General features: G+C 36.9%; 1 protein-coding gene across 1 annotated transcript in view; it reads right to left on the bottom strand.

Annotated features, from left to right (window-relative positions):
• Positions 1 to 20,948, bottom strand: part of PATJ (PATJ crumbs cell polarity complex component) — a 416,491-nt gene that overhangs the window by 303,966 nt on the left and 91,577 nt on the right. Inside the window, exon 17 of the mRNA XM_030812925.1 lies at positions 17,038 to 17,169. Coding sequence (XP_030668785.1) covers positions 17,038 to 17,169 — 132 coding nt within the window. The remainder of the gene's footprint in view (positions 1 to 17,037; positions 17,170 to 20,948) is intronic.

Raw genomic sequence — 20,948 nt, 5'->3', positions numbered from 1 at the left:
AAAACTGAATCCCTTAAATATCACACTTGGCCACCAGAGGTTCACGTTTTAGTACCTAGCAGATGAAAAGTTAGAGAGTACAGAACGTGCAGCATGCCTGCACGTACAGGTAAAACATGCATTTGTTTGCCAAATTTCAATGTACAGTTACTTTCTCAAGAATCCATTCATTTGGTGGGCATAAGAAGACCGTTACATGAACAAATTCAAACGTGATAATCATTATGCCCAAATGGATGGGATTCAAAGTTTCTGATGTGTCTACAAAATGTATTATATGAATATTTGTGTACATTCCCAAAGATCAAAGAGACCAGATTTCACATAAGCTAAGGCAGAGTGCAAGAGCATCACCTAGAGCGGAGAGGTGGTTCAGCGGAAACAGGCTCTGTCAGAGACAGAGACGTCAACTCGAAGATGTGGAGAGCTCTAGCCGTGAAATTGCTCCAAAACCTGGACTACAAATCCAAGCTACCATGGCAAAGTCAGTGAAAAGACACGAGGCAGAGAATGTGACATAAAGAGGAGACAGAAGGAATCAACAAGAAAAGTGTCATAGGTAATAAACTGGCAAATGCATCAATAAGAGGCATTTAGGAAATAAGAACAGGAGATACATACCAAGAATTGTTCTAATATTTAACATGTATATGCTTTGCAGTATTACCCCAATAAAGAAACACAAGGGATAACAAAGACTTAACTACATTCAAAATGAAGAATATCTTTTGGGTTTGTTTGTTTTTAAAAATCTATTCTGTATGTAACACTCAAACTTTTAAAGACATCAAATAACAGGATAGGAATTTAAAGACCACAGAGCAGGATGGCAGAGAGATGGATCATAGTTTATTTCCTTTGATAATGTTGACTCTTACTGTCAACTGAGTGTATTACACATAAAGTTGGTCAACTAAACTCATGAGAGGAAATATGGTTAATTCATAGACTCTTTTTTTTCTTTTTTGAGACAGGGTCTCACGCTGTCGCCCAGGCTTGAGTGCAGTGGCACCATCATGGCTCACTGCAGTCTCAACTTCCCGGGCTTAAGTGTTCCTCCCACCTCTGTAGCTGGGACCACAAGTGTACACCACCTTCAGCTAAATCGTTTTTATTTTTTGTAGAGATATGGTCTCCCTATGTTGCTCAGCAGATCTCAAACTTCTGGGCTAAGGGATCCTCCCACCTCAGCCTCCCGAAGTACTGGGATTACAGGCATGAGCCACCATGCCTGGCCTAATTTATATAGTCTTAATGGTACGTTATTAAAGTTCTAGGCTGTGTTGTATAGTTCACCACACCAAAATACCTGCTCTACAGCTGTATTACAGAGGTCCTTCACAAGGATGAAATGATTCCAAGGAAGGACTAGCAAAACAACTTCAATCAACTCTGAAATAGAAAGTACTCTACAAGTGAAAAGAAACAATCAACCAACCAACAAATTCAATGCCGTAGCACATGTCACTACAGAACTAGGCTTTCAGCTTCATTCCACAGATATGTATTTTTATTTCAGTAAGAGAAAGTATGTTTCAAAGATAATTTTAAAGGGACTACACACAAATTTCTGGACAACATGAATAGTTAGCTCTGTAATACTGGATAAGAGAATTATTCCAACTCAATAATGATCAACTGAGGAAACTATGAAAACAGCAGGTAGCCAGATACTGGCTTGTTGAAAAGTATATTCTTAAACATGGCCATTATTATTTGAACTAAGGAGTATTAAGTTAAAATCTAAATTAATTAACAGCTAAATAAATTTTCAAAGCAACATCTCAAGGAAGTTGCTAAAATAGAGAATGCAGAAAGAAACCATTAAGTTTAAAAGGGAGACAGCTGGCCGGGCACAGTGTAATCTCAGCCTGTAATCCCAGCACTTTGGGAGGCCAAAGAGGGAGGATCACTTGAGTCCAGGAGGTCGAGACCACCCTGGGCAATACAGTGAGACTTTGTCTCTAAAAAACATTAAAAATAAATAAATAAAAGGGAGACAACTATTTCATTCTGGAGGTAGGCAAAAGGAGGAACTGGGTACAAAGAGGCAAAGGAAAGGTTCTTTTATACACACGTACACTCACACACAGATTTATATACCTTAAGGAAAAAGGAAAACAGTGACGTGCAGAAGCTCGGATTAAAATTTCCATCGTGAGTAATATCAGAAAACAAGAATTCCAAGATTTTTAAAAAGGAGAAAAGATATATAAGAGAGAGATAGAATGAAGACAGATACTCAGCCCATTAGTGTTAGGATGAGTGTGGATTAGAAGAGACAAGTTTTGAGACCTAGCCTGGTCCCCACCTGGATGTGTAGAGTTTCACCAGTGTCTTCGTTTCTCTGAGTCAGTTTCCTCACAAACATAAAATGAAAAAGTTGGATACATGAGTTATGATCCCTTCTTTCAACTCTAAAATCCTATAACTTAATTTGACAGAGTATCTTGACTCAAATTTGTCCCTAGTTTCTACCCAAACATTCACAAAACCAGTATAGAAAGCAAGGAAAGATAGAAGTTAATTCAAAACACTGCATCAGCAATGAAATTGATGTATATTTTGGTCAGAAAACTCAAAAAGGGTATTTACTATTAAAAAAAAGAACAGCAAAATATGTATGACAGCATGTGTCCTTTTTTGATAAGATGTATCTTAAAACACCTCTTCTTTTTCCTTTGCCATTTTCAGAGCAACAGAAGCCATGTCAGGAACCGTTAGCTGAATTAAAATCACAAGAACAGTTCTGGTTTAAAACAATAGGGTATAATTAATAATTTCAAAAGACTGTCTTCTGATTTGACCAATAAGCTAAGCATTTACTTTTGGGAAAGAGAAATAAATGTATTTATAGTGAATGCAAAGCAATAACTAACTGATTCTAATGAATAATGAGCAAGCTATCTTATCTAACATCTAACTCCATTTTTAACTATTTTATAATATAGCGAAGTATTACACTAATCATACCAATTACCACAACACCATCATGTTCAAAATAAGTGCCCGCAAAGTACATTGGGTCCACTCAAGATAGATTAAACTGATATGGTTCCTGGCTCCTTGTGTCTTATTACTTCCTAAATACTATTAGGCAGTAAGAATAGATTTTTCCACACATCAGACATAGAACTAAACAGTCCCAGAGCTGCACAGTAAGCACAGCACAGAAGGCAATAAAAAGCAAAATGGAAGAGAAGTGGACAAAGGAACTTGCTAAAAGATCAAAATATATTCTTAAGAGGAACAAAAAGTACATAAGCTTGCACATACTTTTATCCTATAAAGCTTAGTACTTTAAAAACCTATTTTAAGCACCCCAATATTTTAAATGGTTTAAGCAGGAGTCCCATGGAAATCACTTCTTGAAGACTATTCCTTTCTCATAACCCTTCTGGTCTCCTGCTGAATAACTTCTTTGTATATTAGATACATTCCTTGGATGTTTCATCTCTTGAAAATTTTATGTCATGCTGGAATTGTTTACATGGTTACCAGTCAGTCCTGGTCCAGGACTTTTGCTAATTGTAAAGAAAACAAAAGAAACCATACAACTATCCTTTATCTAAAAGCCCCATCATCTTGCTGAAATGCCTAAGGTTCCACCAGGCAGACAGTAGTAGTCAAGTACAATTAAAATTACATTAGTTGTGGCCGGGTGCAGTGGCTCATGCCTGTAAGCACTTTGGGAGGCCAAGGCGGGCAGGTCACTTGAGACCAGGAGTTCGAGACCAACATGGTGAAAACCCATCTCTACTAAAAATACAAAAACGTTAGCCAGGCGTGGTGGTGCGCACCTGTAATCCCAGCTACTCGCAAGGCTGAAGCAGGAGAATTGCTTGAACCCAGGAGGCAGAGGTTGCAGTGAGCCAAGATAGCACCACTGTACTCCAGCCTGGGCAACAGAATGAGAATCCCTCTCAAAAAATAACAAAAATTACATTAGTTGAAATGTGAATATACTTAACACTACTGAACTATTTATTTAAAAACAGTTAAGATGGTAAATTTTATGTTAAGTGTACCTTACAATTTTTATAAATGTAGAATATGAATTTATAAATAAGAAATAATCCATTATCTTCCAGAAAAAATTGTATTAGTTGAAATTGTATTATGATGCAGGTAAAGTATAGACATATAAAACTTAAAAAGCTTTGCAAATACTGATTTTGGAATTTAATTTTCCAAACAAATCACTGTCAACTTAACCTAAGCACAAATACTAGCTGAATGATAGTGATCAAGTTGTTTAATCGTGAAGATTTGAGTTTCTCATTTGTAAATGGAAATAACAATAGTACAGATTTCACAGTTATTAAAAGCATTCAACAAGGCATGTAATGTGCTTAGTAAGTCCATAGTAATCACTTCATAGCAATAACTTTTCCATCATAATTCTCATAGTAATAATAATAGTAATGTTGTTATAATAATAATGTTATATATTCTCATAGTAATAGTAATAGTAATGTTATTATTACTATGAGAATTATGATGGAAAACAAGTTAAAAGGACATACGGGTTTGAGGAGTTTCCATCCCATTTACTGCCTTCTAAATTCAACTGAGCATATGTGATTTAGACCAACAGTGCTATCATCTGCTAAACCCCTCACCTCGTGATGTTACATTCAAATATTAAAATATGAAAACACAGGGTTGAATCTATGTCCTCCAGATATGCAGATCTATAACCTCTTGAATGCACAAAGAGAGGCTCAGAACACATGGCATCCTCAGACTTCATTCTCCCCGAGCAGACATTGTAAGATTGGAGCCATCTCCAGACTGGGAGATTGCCTGACAACACAGCCACGTCAAAGTCACAGGATGCCCTTCATTCTTTAGAAAAGATTCTGCAGTGTTTTGCTCTTTTCTTTTTAATCCTTGAAAGGTCAACCAATGCTGATATACAGCACACAATATGTAGAAATAAAACTTTGCTAACTTTGAAACTGTACAGGAAAAAGGCCAAGGAGTCCTGCTAGGAAATCCAAGCTAAAGCACACAGTTTATACTCTCGGGTGACAAAAAATAAATAAATAAATAAAAATAATGTCAGTGAAGAGCTTTGCCCAGGTGAGAGGAGTAAAGGCAAGGGATCATAAGGCTTCAAGAGAAATCTGAAGAAAAGCTTTTAAAATTATATTATGTTTCTCTAGAATGACAAAATAACTAGAAATTTCTATCACCTTTCACTTCAGCCATAATTATGAAGAATTAGTATTGTTTTTGGTCTACACAGTATACCTGACAAAACCAGACTCAGGAGCTCAGCTCCATTTACTAACTGGGTGGTCATGAGTGAACTCCTTAACCTCAGCATCAGTTTTCCTTATCCATAAAACAAGGATGATTACAGGACCTACAGCCTGGAGGTTGCAGAAGATTAAATTAGTCAATATACCTAAACTGTTTTAAACAATCCCTGATCCCCTTATCCATATGGAATATGTCTGAAGACCCCCAGCAGATACCTGAAACCACAGATAGCACCAAGCCCTATATATATTATGATTGTTCCCTTACATACTTACCTGTTATATTAGTCCATTTTCACACTGCCCTAAAGAACTACCTGAGACTGGGTAATTTGTAAAAGAAAAGAGGTTTAATTGACTCACAGTTTCACATGGCTGGGGGCACCTCAGGAAACTTACAGTCATGGTGTAAGGCAAAGGGGAAGCAAGGCACATCTTACATGGCAGCAGGAGAGAGAGATAACGAGGGGGGAGCTGCCACACACTTTTAAACCATCAGATCTTGTGAGAACTCACTCATTATCAGAAGAACAGCATGGGGGAAACCACTCCCATGATCCAATTACCTCCCACCAGGTCCCTCCCCTGACACATGGGGATTATAATTTGAGATGAGATTTGGGTGGAGACACAGAGGCAAACCGTATTACCTATGATAAGGGTTAATTTATAAATTAGGCACAGTAAGAGATTAATAACAATAATAAAAAAAGAACAAGTATAACAATATACTGTAATAAAATTTATGTGAATATGGTCTCTCTCAAAAATAGCTTAATATTTTCAGACTGCAGTTGACCGTGGGTAATTGATGCCATGGAAAGTGAAACCTCAAAAAAGAGGGAACTGTAAGCAGTACATAATTGTTAGCTATTAAACCATGTGGCCATATTTTCCAAATAAAAAATCAGAACACAAAGTTTTCAAAGGATTTTTCATTAAAAGAAATAAAATTTGAAAGTTAAGGAAAATATTAAGCAATTTAGTTACAAAAGAAAATAAAAACATGAAATCAGGACTAACTTATTAATTCTGGGTTATTCACTGTGGCTGGAATGTCCAATCCCTTACTGTCCACACAGCAGATCTCAATTCCCCCTGGGGCCTCTCTGGATCCCAAGAAATAACACTCAAAGTCTTTTAGTCTTACTTTCACCATTGCTAAGATTATAACATATTGTACGGAGCTGTTGCCAAGTCTGTTCTCTTTATTCTGTTGTAATATATGCTTATTTGTCCACTGTTTGTCTACTCCAAATTGAATTCAAACTCCATGAGGACAGACTTCATCTAATTTGTTCACTGCTAGCTCCCCAATGCCTAGAACAATACCTGGAAGAGGAGATGCTCAGCAAATATTTATTATATATAGGAGTATATCTTTTCATTTTTATAGTCTCCATACTGGCTCATATCTTTTAAAGGTGAGAATGAATAACAAGCACAACAAATCTGTACCCAGATTCTATCTTCAAAAATCTTCATCATCATTATCATCATTTTTCAGTAAATATAATATGAACACTGATTATTTTGTGTTAAGAAAAGCATAGGCATTTATATGCATTTTTTTTTGAGACCTGGTCTCACTGTGTCACCCAGGCTGAAGTGCAGTGGTGTGATCGCAGCTCACTGCAGCCTCGAACTCCGGGGCTCAAGCCTCCAGAGTAGCTGGGACTACAGGTGCATGCCACCATGCCTGACTAAGTTTTTTTGGTTTTGTAGAGACAGTTTCACTGTGTTGCCCAGGCTGGTCTTGAACTCCTGGCCTCAAGTAATCCTCCTGCCTCAGCCTCCCAGTGTTGGGATTACAGGCATGAGCCACCACACCTAGCCTATATTCATCTTTTTATTTAGTCCTTGTAACCTTATAAAGCAAATATTATTTCTATTTTAGATATTATCATTTTAGTAAACAAAGAATAAGAAAGACTAACAAGCTAGCCAAAGTCCCAGGAGTATATCCAGAATGCAAACCTGGACGTTTGGGCCCTTTCTGACTCATAAGCTAGTCCTCTTAACCACACCATATGCTCAGTGCTGTACTGATAAATGTAGTATCAGATTAAAATAAAATACAGAGGAAAGGGCTGAAAGGGAAACTTGAGCCCTAGAAATGGTGTGTAAAAATCAGCCAGTCAAGTCAATCTGCTTTCAAGCATCATTCACAGACTAGATGTTTGGTACCAGAAGGAGGCAGCACCACTTCCTGGCACTCACTGGGAAAGCCTGGCTTTTCTGGATCACTGCCTGCACCAAATGACAGTCACAAACAAGGTGGAGCAGCACAAATCATCATGCCTTGAACAAACAGATTCCCAATACCTACTTGTTAATCTGATTCAATCACTCTGGCACACTCTAGGAAGGGCTATGACTTTATCTACTACCATGGTTCTTAATACTGACATGACACTCAAGTGGGAACTCCAGAATACATCCATTGCTACAGGTAGAAGACTGGTGATGAAACAGCTCTGGGGACCGAGTTTCTTCTTTCAATGAACTATTCCTATTCCTTTCTTTTTCTTTTCTTTTTTTTAATAGCTGTTCTGTTTTTTAATTACATGAGGGACAGATGCATAGCCAGGCTGATACCCACTCACTTTCTGGAATATCTTGAGCACTTTGCAGAAGAGATGTGATTACCAGTTATGGCAGTAAATCTGAGCACCTTTATGCCCACATTTTAGCTCTTCATGGCCATTCCAAAAACACTAATATTTATAGTTTGGCCACGTCTGAAACACTCACTAAAGGTAATACAGTAGATTCACCATCTTCAGGATCCTCTCTTCCTTAGCAATGCCTTCAAGTATGATGCAGAAACTGTCATGGATAAACACGTGTTAAAAGGAGAGCTACCCTATGAGAAAGCTGACAAGCATTTGCTGCTTGCCTGTTCTTCTCTTTCGCCCCCACTAGACACAATGGGATTTTTTGCCAAATTCGTATTCCAGAGCCATGAAATCCCTGCAAAGTTCAACATCAGGCCTGACTTAAGATCTTTGAGGCCTCCTGCTAACTTCATCCCCCTGCAGCTGCCTCACTAAGGCAAGCTTTTGATCTGTACTATCTGGATTTCAAGCTGATATACACACAGCCTCTTTGATCTCTTATTAAGTGGCTTCTGGTCTCCTGATGCCTTTAGTCTTGCTGCACTGAGGTTTCTGGAAGTCAGTCATCATCCTGAGCACACTACAAACTGCACACACCAGGAGTGGGCTCCCTTCATTCACTCACCTCGCAGGCTTGAAAAGCAAAACTTAAGCCATGAGAGAATTTCCCCAGTAGCCACAATCAATCCACTCCATGAGCACACCACTAAGAATTACTTTTCAAATGAAGCAGCTTAAAATGATTTAAAGGATACAGAACTTTCCCATAGAGGGAAAGGAAGCAAATCCTCTGTGAAAAGAAATCTTCAGCCCAGTTGGCACTGGAACTTACAGTACTTTGATGTTAATAAAAATAAATGTGGATAGGAGTCAGGGATGGGCAAAAAGTAGCCTTTATCAGTTCCCCTAAGTTCTGTTAAGCAAAAAGTGACCTTTAAATGCAGCTGTGTGGTTTGTTCAACAGTAAGGCATATGATACATCTGCAAGACTACAGATACTGCCATTAGTAGCAGATTGACTGCATTTTGCTTAGTACCAATATCTTATATGGGTGACGTGGACCCAAAGAGCTATTAAAAAAAAAAAAAAAGGCAAGAGAAAAAAAAAACCCTAGATGTCAGTGGCCATGTTATAAGATCCCTTGAGTATTAAAGTGAAACTGTATAATAACTTATAGTACATGCCTATCCTTTATATTTTAGATTCTGGAAATAATATGGTTACATACCTGACTTTATAGTGTTACCACCTATATACTACTAACGTGTTAAAATTATATCAATACCTATCAAATGCTAAATCCTACATTCTGCAAACTGATTAGCTAAGATGAACATGAAGATAGTAGGCTTGCACAGGCTATTGAAAACTATATACTGATATTAGCATTTACTCAAATTCTCAAATCTCTTGGTAAAAATTAAAGTCCTAATGCCCTCCCCCTCAACCCCACCACTTTAAAGCTAAATTTTCTAATAAACAAAGGTAAAACAAGATTAAAATTTGTGGAAGAAGAAATAAATAAATAAAATTTGGTGGAAGAAATAGAAATAGAGTTTGGGGCACTAATGTCATAGTCTGAATGTAAACACTTTATGCCCACTTAGCTACAAAGGCCAATAAATTAATTACTGCCATATATAAAGTTGAAACAAAATTGATAGTTATATATTGCTATCACTTAATCTGTCCACATCATAGAAAACCATTAGCAAATTCATGAATTACACACCTGCTTACACTATCTTCCATGAGAATTATCTGAATAAGGAAATAACTGTACATAAGAAAGGATCCATTTTAAGTGGTCTAAATATATGTGAGTCTCACAAACTGTTAAATGCAAGCTATTTGGTAAATATGTACCAAAATTTAAAAGACACAGTATGCTCTTCTGATGAGCAATTCCACTTCTAGGAATTTATCACCTACCTATCACAAGATTTATTCCCACCTTTTAACAAAAATATCCACTAAAGCCTTACTTAAAATACCCACCAACTGGGTACAGGAGGCTGATGAAATAAATTATTGTACATCAACAATAAAAATACTATGTAGTCATTAAAAAGAGATAGCTCTATAAATGGGGCCAAAATGAAAGAGCATATAATTTTAAGAAAAAAAATACAAAGCCTTTAAAGTGTGTATGATACAATCCATTTATATGTCAAAATTGTTAAAAAATTAAATGATTAAGTACTATTACTTATATAACCATGTATATATAAAATGTTTCTGGAAGGATGGACAAGAAAAACCAAGGTTTTTTACCTGGAAGAAGTAAGGGATTATGGTCGGAGGTAGATTTGCTTGTCACAGGATATCTTTATACACCTTTGAATTTTTATGCCATATGTATGTATTACCTATTTTTAAAACATTTGCAATGTGCTCAGAAAGTCATTCTGTTGTGCATAGGATAAGGAAAAAGACAACTTAAAGACATACATGAAATATATACAATCCTGTCCTAAAACTTTTATAAATCTTTTAAAAAGAGAATTCTAATAGAGTTAATAGGCAGTCAAAACTACACACTAGATTTTTTGCACAAATACTAAGGCATACTATATTCAAGACTCAGTAACACACCAATATTTTATATTTTGGTTTTATAACCCATTTCCTCTTTTAAGAAAAATTAATAACTGTCAATTTTTATAGAGAGAAATATTTCCACTATTCTTTTTAATGAGTCGCCATTTGACTTTGGTTTCAAACAAATTTTTAAAGCATTACTAACAGTATTTACATATGAATCACCTCCCAATGGCTATGTTATTATGATTTCTATTTTTATCTCTCTCAGACTTTGAGAGAGATAGAAATAGTGTTTCAAAAATATCTGCTTTGGCAAAAATTGAGTCACTCAAGAGGGGAGAGGAATGAGGAATAGGATGTAGGATGGAGGAGAATTATTGGTTAATAAATTTTATCTTCTAAATCACTGAAATTCAAAAAGTACCAAGGATGGCAATATCATGGCTAATGTTCAAAAATTGGCTAATGTCAAACATTTCCAGTGAATTATAATCATGAGGGGTTATTCAAAGTTCAACATAAATCAAAACACCAGAAAATATCTACTTGCCATGTTTAATTTATAAGGTCAACTGAAGGTAAAATCCATACAGTTCTAATTTTTTTTCAAGCTTTTTGGTAGAAATTAAAAATTACAGACTCTTGGACTACCTAATCATTGTTTCATTATTGAACATTAACCCACAACAAATTACTTGTACTAGTTTAGGATTCTTAAATTTGCAATGATGGTCTTCTGAAGCAATAAAACTAGCTCTTACACAATGCATATGAGCACACTATATTAATTTTTAATACCTGCTAAACTTTCATATAAGCATGAAAAATGAGAATACTATCTAGTAGCTTAGTTTTTAAGATATGAAATTTTTCACAAGCTGAAAAAACAGAAAGGTCTTCTGTAATAAGTTTACTATAGGGATGCCCTATAATAAAATGCACATGGAAATAGCACTCACAAAGCAAAGAGCAGTATAATATGTATGGCATAGACCTGGTGGAGGAGGCGGCGGTGGAAGAAACAGAAAGAAAAAAGAAGACCTGGGGCCCAGCTGCTTCAGTTCTACCATATACTACCTGTATGAATTGGACTAATTACTTAAGTTTTCTGTGCCTCAGTTTCTTCACTTCTAAAATGACAACAATAAAAGTATCTCTTTCATACGGTTCATGTGAGGAATACATAGCCTAATATATGTAAAGCAATTACCTGGCACTCAGTAAACACTCAATAAATGTTACCTGACATTGGTATTAATACTAGTGTGAGTATCAGTAATCTTCCACAGAGACAACAGTCTAAGGAATAAAGACATTAAACATAATTACTAGGGAAACAAGACAGAGATAACTAAGGTACAATATAAAAACCTCACCGACAAACTGGCAAGAAATTACAGTATAAAAACTTATAACCAAGTTTCTGAAGAGTTTTGTTGCTTAGAAACAGAGTACTCAGTCGGCCGGGCACAGTGGCTCACGCCTGTAATCCCAGCACTTTGGGAGGCCGAGGCAGGTGGATCACGAGGTCAGGAGATCGAGACCATCCTGGCTAACATGGTGAAACCCCATCTCTACTAAAAATACAAAAAAAAAAAAAAAAAAAAAATTAGCCAGGCTTGGTAGCGGGCGCCTGTAGTCCCACCTACTCGGGAGGCTGAGGCAGGAGAATGGCGTGAACCTGGGAGGCAGAGCTTGCAGCGAGCCAAGATCGCGCCACTACACTCCAGCCTGGGCGACTCAGCAAGACTCCGTCTCAAAAAAAAAAAAAAAAAAAAAAGAAAGAAACAAACAAACAGAGTACTCAGTCAAGCCATAATATTCATGCTCTTAACAAATTACAGAGCGTTGTTTGCCACGACGCAATCCTGTAAGGCATGACAATGGCGATCAGTGAATCTTCTAATACGGCACACGTACAGAGTGGGATTTTAACTAGCCACTATATGAAGTGGCTAGGTGCATTTGAGACTAACAAATATTCTACACCTCTGTTCAAATAATAGCCAACAAAGCTACTACCACTGTACCCTAAGAGCTAAGAAAGAAACTTATAACCTAATCATATTTATTGTCTTCCTTGTTGCTTTCTCTTTTGCCTTTGACCCAATCTAATTTAAAATGTCTTTCATGAAATGAATTTTCACACTTTGTTCTTTGGCCATATGACTCAGTTGAAGAACTGTGTATCAGACTCAGCTGATCATTTTAGGTATAAAGGCATACCTCTTTTCTCTGCTCAGTTACACAACTTCCATCAATATTCTGAGTCACTGACCTGTCCGGAGAGCTACCCTATTGTTCTATAGACTAATTGAAGCTCCTTTATCTGCTCACTCATCTTTCCCTTTTTTTTTTTTTTTTAAGACAGAGTCTCACTCTGTCTCCCAGGCTGGAGTGCAGTGGCACAATCTCAGCTCGCCATAACCTCTGCCTCCCAGGCTCAAGGGACTCTACTGCCTCAGCCTCCTGAGTAGCTAGGATTACAGGCATGCACCACCACGCCTGGCTAATTTTTGTATTTTTTAGTGCAGACAGGGTGTCACCATGTTGGCCAGGCTTGTCTCAAACTTCTGGCCTCAAGCAATCTGCCCACTTTGGCCTCCCAAAGTGCTGGGATTATGGGTGTAAGCCACCACGCCTGGTCTCTTTTCCTAAAGTTCAGTTTAATTTATATAAAAAGCAAACTTCTGGCCAATAATCCACAATTGAGTAATTCACATATGGCTCATCAAGAATTGGCTGTATTTTAGAATGCAATTTTAAAATTAAATTTAGACTTCACCAAACAAAGGCATCTACTTATTAATTTTTCTAATCTAACTAGAGAGTTACAGAATTGATAGAGTACAAACATTACAGTATGGTGCCATCTTTGAGGACAGTATCAAAAACTTTTGTGTTTATTTTCTAAACTGAATAATTGTTAATACATGTCCATAACAACATAACATTTCCTATTTCCTTACACACTAATTCACTTAATCCACAGAATCCTTTGTGCTAGACATTACTATCTCCATTTTCTAAATTTGGAGGTACATAAACACCAATGAAATAGATGAATGTAATTTTGTTAGGCTCTTCAAAAAGTTCTTATTCTAGAGAAAAGGCTGTTCATGAGAAAAGTGGTTAACTGAAATGAAATATTCCAAAGTAAATTTTCAATCTCTTCAATAATGCTAAGTAAGCCCTTTACAACCTAAAAGTTCTCTCTTGCTACCAATACTTTCTCTCTGTAGCTAAATGTTTCTGCAGTACTTTTTGTTCTGAACATGCTAGGCATGGCAGGGCAAGAATTTGCCTTGGCCCTACTCAGCTACCTAATAAATTCATACAGGACATGCCGAATGCAATAATAGCCAGGGACGTGGCCTTTCATGGCTTTTGCTAAACCTTTGCCTGGCCTTGCAAAAAATATTTTTGAACTTTAGAATTTATTACCTAATTACAACAAGGGATGGTATAACCGATTAATTAACTTGCCCAAAACCAAATTTGAATTGTGTTTACCTGTCATCTAAATGTCATAGTAGATAACAGTTCTAGGTAGCACTGACAAATGGTGAAAAATGTGCTGTACACATCTGTAAGTATACTTAAGACTGACTTAAGAAAAGCATCCAAGTTAGGATTGAATGTGTTCCCCTCCCCATTCCCCAAGGTTCAGCTGTAGAAGTAAATAAGATGAGCCCTTTAATCTGAATCAAAGTGGCCTTTAGGAAATTAAGTAGTTATGTTCTATAAGAAGCACAAAGACAAAAAGAATATCTAATCCTTTGTTGGCAGAAAATTACTTTATATAATTTGTACAGAAACAAATGTCAGCATGTGTGCTGCTGATTGTGAGGTAAATGAGAGGAAAAGGAAAATCCTAGAATTCTATAAATTAAAAATAAAATTTCAAGAAGCAATAGAAGTTACAATACATACCTATAGGAATGCAATGAAGAACAAAAAATTCTACATTTAGAACGGACTATAGATGTTTTTAAGTGTAAAGCTCAGAAAGGTGTTTTCCTTTTAACTAGGGATTAAATTCTTAAGGACTATCTAGTTTTTCTTTCCATCCTTTACTGAATTCTTTTGAGTTCTGAAACATTTCTCTGCCTTAATATGTGCAATATTCAAAATATAAAACTTACAGATAATGTCATTTGAAAACATCAGAGCAACCATTATGATATAAATATTTATAAGAATGCAAATATATATAGATTCCTACAATAATAGAAATGGAAATGTACCTGAATATCTAAGACCACATCTGAAAGGTGTCTTCTAAATTAAATCCCAATTATCAAAGTCGATTATTAACAAATTCCCATTAAATTTGTTCATTCAATTCCAGTTAATTTTGGCTAACGTAGGCTGGGCGCGGTAGCTCACGCCTGTAATCCCAGCACATTAGGAGGCTGAGGCAGGGGAATCACTTGAGGTCAGGAGTTCGAGACTAGCCTGGCCAAAATGGTGAAACCCCATCTCTACGAAAAATAGAAAAGTTAGGAGGGCATGGTAGTGCATGCCTGTAGTCCCAGCTACTCAGGAGGCTGAGGCACAAGAATCGCTTGAACCCAGGAGGCAGAGATTGCAGTGAGCCAAGATTGCACCACTGCACTCCAGCCTGGGCGACAGAGTGAGACCGTCTCAAAACAGAAAACAAACAAACAAACAAAAAAGGTCAGGCCTAATTTTGGCTAACCTAAACTTTATTAAATCATTCTGCAAATATTTATTAACCACTAACCACCTAGTGATTCTAGATAATATAGCTACAATGGGGAGGAAAAAAAGAGTCCCCGCCAGTTTTTTTTTTGTTTGTTTGTTTGTTTTTTTTGAGATGGAGTCTCGCTCTGTCACCCAGGCTGGAGTGCAGTGGCGCGATCTCGGCTCACTGCTAGCTCCGCCTCCCGGGTTCACGCCATTCTCCTGCCTCAGCCTCTCCGAGTAGCTGGGACTACAGGCACCTGCCACCTTGCCCGGCTAATTTTTTGTATTTTTAGTAGAGACGGGGTTTCACCGTGGTCTTGATCTCCTGACCTCATGATCCGCCCGCCTTGGCCTCCCAAAGTGCTGGGATTACAAGTGTGAGCCACCACGCCTGGCCCATTTGTTTTATATACTCTAATATTAACCAATATATAAACTTGCAAACACTTAACTGTGTTCAGATTTCTTGATAAATATATTTCCCAAAATATTTGGAATCAAGAACTTATCATTCAGTAATATTCCAAAGAGAAATTCTAAAAAGGAAGAGGGCTATCTGGCACAGAACTATGCCAGCAAAAATGAAATAGATTTCTTTTTCAGTAAATTTAAATCACACTGCCAAAATACAGAATTTAGACCGAGCACAGTGGCTCATGCCTGCAATCCCAGCACTTTGGGAGGCCAAGGCAGGCTGATCACTTGAGGTCAGGAGTTCGAGACCAGCCTGGCCAACATGGTGAAAACCCATCTCTACTAAAAAATACAAAATTTAGCCGGGTGTAGTGGTAGGCGCCTGTAGTCCCAGCTACTCAAGAGACTAAGGCAGGAGAATCACTTGAACCAGGGAGATGGAGGTTGCACGCTACTGCACTCCAGCCTGGGCGACAGAGCAAGACTCTGTCTCAAAAAAAATAAATAAATAAAATAGAATGTAATATTCTTATATAATGCTCAAACTATTTTTCTTTTAATCTATTCCTGATTGCCTTATTATATTAAAAAAGAATTGATTTTTAAATATCACTTGGCATTTTATGTGCTTTAATAGAGTACATTTTGCTTTACTAAACCACAATGTGTTAAGGCAGCACCAAAGTAGTAAAATACGCATCTTAAAAGTTAAGAGATTTCTTGGCAACAATTTTAATTCCCCCAAATAATCAGCAGTCTGAATATATGACAGTAACTGGTAGAACTGTATAACATAGATGTCTTGTCGTGACCTTTTACATCGCCTTCTCCCAAATGTATCAGTAACTTTACCCTAGTTATAATTGGAGTAGCTATAAATATATAAATACATAGATATTATATATTAATATAAATGCAATATATAACCTGACCAAGAATATTTCTATTTATTTAAGCACATTGAAATTAATAGGTAAGCTAAACTATAAACCTTCATGTGAAGGGGAGGGAGAGGAGAGTACGAATTGGGAATGAATGCTAATGTGTATGGGATTTCTTTTTTGGGTGTTGAAGATGTTCTAAAATTAGAGCGTGGTGATGGTTGCACAACTCTGTGAATATCCTAAAAGTGACTGAACTGTATGCTTAAAATGGGTGCATTTTATGGTACGTGAAAGATATCTGAACAAAGCTGAGGAACAAAAGTCCTCCATATAAACAAGTTCATCAAGTTCCCGTCTCTAAAAGCACCCATGGATATATAACTATTGCTTCCCTTATTGTCCAGTTCCTATGTAATGCATCATTTTATTCACTAAGGGAGCTACTAATTTTAAAGATAACAATTGAAAGTAGTATAATATCCCATCTTTGGGATTCAGTTTTGCTTAAGTCAATAGGGGTCTTAAACAATTACTACTTCCCATAACTTCGATACAAACCAATCACTCCAAAGAAAACACCTCTACACAGGTTCTTATACCTGGTAATCCAAAATGCTGAATCCCAAACCTTTACAATCTTTTAGTAGTTCAACAATCTTGACTTCAGGGGACCACAGTGCTAATTCCCCATCATCATCTTCTTCAGTATTGACATCCATACTGTGGTCAACCTGAAATACCAAAGAAGATAAATGCTTCAAAACACTATGCTTTCAATTCTGAAAAGAACGCACACATCAAGAATCTCACAGCTTCTTCTCAAACTGAGAATTCTCTTTGGCATGCATAGTTTTTCTTTTTAATCTTTGTAAAAAGGGCATGCTCTGGGGCACACACACTCCAGGATAAGATCTTACAAAAATTCAAGTGCTTAAAAATTCAGACTGTTCATACAGTTTTTTTTATTAATGTGAAGAATTTATTTCATTCAAAGTATTAACACTGACCTCTTATACTTCAATGAGTTCTGTCATCCCATTAGAAGCATAAAAGGAAAAATATGCAATTTAAGTAAATGAAAACATCATACAAAGTAGAAGCTTATAAGATATGTAAGTAGCAATACCTGGATTCATAATTACAGAGAGAGACAAAGAAAGGGATGTCAACACAGAGACAGGCTGGAGGAGGACAGGGAAACCACTTCTGCTGACTCCTGGAAGTTTTCAAGAAAAGCTTTTCTAGAAAATAAGGTGAGAAAAAAAAATCCAAGTCTTTGGACATCATGTAAGTCTAAAATGAATAAAAATCACTGAGTTGAAATAATGAAAATCTGATCTTAGAAGAAATAGGTCAGCACAACTGCCCAGCATACAGGTCCTTTGTTACTTTTCTTGATTTTACTCCTGAAAGTCCCTCTATTCTAGACTCCTTGTCTTTTTAGGAAGAAGAGTCATTGCTATGTGGAATTCCAGGAAGTTAAATGAGAGGGTCAATGGATCCACTATGCAGAAGAATGGCTGCTTCAAAAAACCTTCTGTTTTATACTAATTATAGCATTGTACTGTTGTTTTCATCTTATTGACATTCCCCCAAAATACTGTAAACTTCTATCTGAAGCTCGAAAATTATCTTTTATAGCCCAAGCAATGAACAAAATACCTGGCTCCTAAGCTAGAATGGAAACTCTGTGAGGGCTACCACAGAGTTTACTATGGTTATCAGCTCAACCATATAATGCCTGGCTCACAGCAGGCACACAATAAATAGTTGTTCAATACATTAAAAATTACCTATCTTTGAGTGTGTTTCTCTTGAAACTCCTTCTCAATAAAGGTACCAAGTAAATAATTTTTAAAAGTAGACTTCCTAAAACTTTGGGTAACCTCAGTAAATAAAAATGCATCATCTCTACAAACATAATTTTGAAACACCAGTATAAGAGAAGCAATTTAATGTAATCAAAAAAGGGAAGGGAAAAACCCTTTATAATTAGGAAAATAGCTAGTTTAAAAAATTTATTTTATTTATGCATGTATTTATTCTTTCCAACATTTATTTTAGGTTCGGGGGTATGTGTGCAGGTTTGTTATATGGGTAAATTGTGTGTCACAGGAGTCTAATGTACAGATTTTGTCACCCACGTAATAAGCATAGTGCCTGACAGGCAGTTTTCTCATCCCCACCCTCCTTCTACCCTCTACCCTCAAGTAGGCCCCAGCATATATTGTTCTCTTCTTTGTGTCCATGTGTACTCAATGTTTAGCTCCCACTTATAAGTGAGAACATATGGTATTTGGTTTTCCGTTTCTGTGTTAATTTGCTTAGGATAATGGCCTCTGGCTCCATTCAGGTTGCTGCAAAGGACATGATTTCATTCTTTTTTATGGCTGGATAGTATTCCATGGTGTCTATGTACCACATTTTCTTTATCTAGTCCACTGTTGATGGGCATTAGGTTTGTTCCATGTCTTCGCTATTGGGAATAGTACTGTGATGAATATAACATGCATCTTTATGGCAAAACAATTTACATTCCTCTGGGACTGCTGGGTTGAATGGTAGTTCTGTTTTAAGATCTTTGAGAAATTTCCAAAATGCTTTCCACAGTAGCTGAACTAATTTACATTCTCATCAGCAGTGCTGTTTCCTTTTCTCCACAACCTCCCCAGCATCTGTTAGTTTTTAACTTTTTAATAATGGCCATTGTGACTGGTATGAGATGGTATCTCATTGTAGTTTTGATTTGCATTTCTCTAATGATCAGTGCTATTAAGCATTTTTTTCATATGGTGGTTGGCCACATATATGTCTTCTTTTGAGAAGTGTCTGTGTGTGTCCTTTGCCCATTTTTTAATGGGGGCTGTTTGTTTTTGCTTGCTGCTTTAAGTTCTTTATAGATTCTTGGATATTAGATCTTTGTCAGATGCATAGTTTGCAAATATTTTCTCTCAGTCTGTAGGTTGCCTGTTTACTCTGTTGATAGTTTCTTTTGCTGCGCAAAAGCTGTTTGGTTTAATTAAGTCCCACTTGTCAATTTTTGTTTTTGTTGCAATTGCTCTTGAAATCTTCATCATGAAATCTTTGCCAAGGCCAACAAGGCCAATATCCACAATGGTAGCTCCTAGGTTTTCTTCTAGGGTTTTTATAGTTTTAGGTTTTACATTTAAGTGTGTTTTTTTTGTTTTTGTTTGTTTGTTTGTTTGTTTTTTGAGATGGAGTCTCGCTCTGTCGCTCAGGCTGGAGTGCAGTGGCGCAATCTCAGCTCACTGCAACCTCCACCTCCCTGGTTCACGCCATTCTCCTGCCTCAGCCCCCCAAGTAGCTGGGACTACAGGCACCCACCACTACACCCAGCTAATTTTTTGTATTTTTAGTAGAGATGGGGTTTCACCATGTTAGCCAGGAAGGTCTCAATCTCCTGACCTCATGATCTGTCCCCTTGGCCTCTCAAAGTGTTGGGATTACAGGCGTGAGTCACCACGCCCGGCCTAAATTTAAGTCTTTAATCCATGTTGAGTTGATTTTTGTAGATGGTGAAAGGAGGGGGTCCAGTTTCAATCTTTTGCATATGGGTAGCCAGTTTTCCCAGCAACATTTTCCAAATAAGAAGTCCATTCCCCATTGCTTGTTATTGTTGGCTTTGTTAAACAACAGATGCTTGTAGATGTGCACCTTTATTTCTAGGTTCTTTAACCTGTTCCATTGGTCTATGTGTCTATTTTTGTACCAATACCATGCTGTTTTGGTTACTATAGCCTTGTGCTATAGTTTGAAGTTGGGTAGTGTGATACCTCTGGCTTTGTTCTTTTTGCTTAGGACTGCTTTGGCTATTTGGGCTCTTTTTTGGTTCCAAAAAATTTTTCTAAAAATTTCCTTAAAATTTAGAAAAATTTTAGAATAGTTTTTTTCTAATTCTGTGAAAAACGTCACAGAAATAGCATTGAATATATAAATTGCTTTGGGCAGTATAGCCATTTTAACACTACTGATTCTTCCTATCCATGAGCATGGAATGTTTTTCTATTTGTGTCATCTCTGATTTCTATGAGCAGTGTTTTATAATTCTCATTGTAGACATCTTCCACCACCCTGGTTAGCTGTATTCCAGTTATTTTGTTCTTTTTGTGGCTATTGTGAATGGGATTGAGTTCCTAATTTGGTTCTCAGCTTGGATGTTACTGGTGTAAAGAAATGTTACTGATTTTTGTATAGTGATATCGTATCCTGAAACTTTCTGAGGTTGTTTATCAGATCTAGGAGGCTTTGGGCAAGAGACTATGGGGTAGAAAAACATTTTTTGAATTAGGATTGGTCCAGATCTTAAACTGTCACTGCAAGACACGGGTGGTCAATAACCGGTCCACAGTGGATTGAACCTAACATGGGAACAATATGAAGCCGAAAACTTGAAATGAGTGGAAACATTATGGATCAATAACCTCTGCATATTTCAGTCTGATGTGTGGAAGTGATATACTTAAAAAGAAAACACTTATATCTTCCAACA

This window comes from Nomascus leucogenys, chromosome 5, assembly GCF_006542625.1.
Source record: "Nomascus leucogenys isolate Asia chromosome 5, Asia_NLE_v1, whole genome shotgun sequence".
Taxonomy (NCBI): domain Eukaryota; kingdom Metazoa; phylum Chordata; class Mammalia; order Primates; family Hylobatidae; genus Nomascus; species Nomascus leucogenys.
This window is presented reverse-complemented; position numbering and strand designations above follow the sequence as displayed.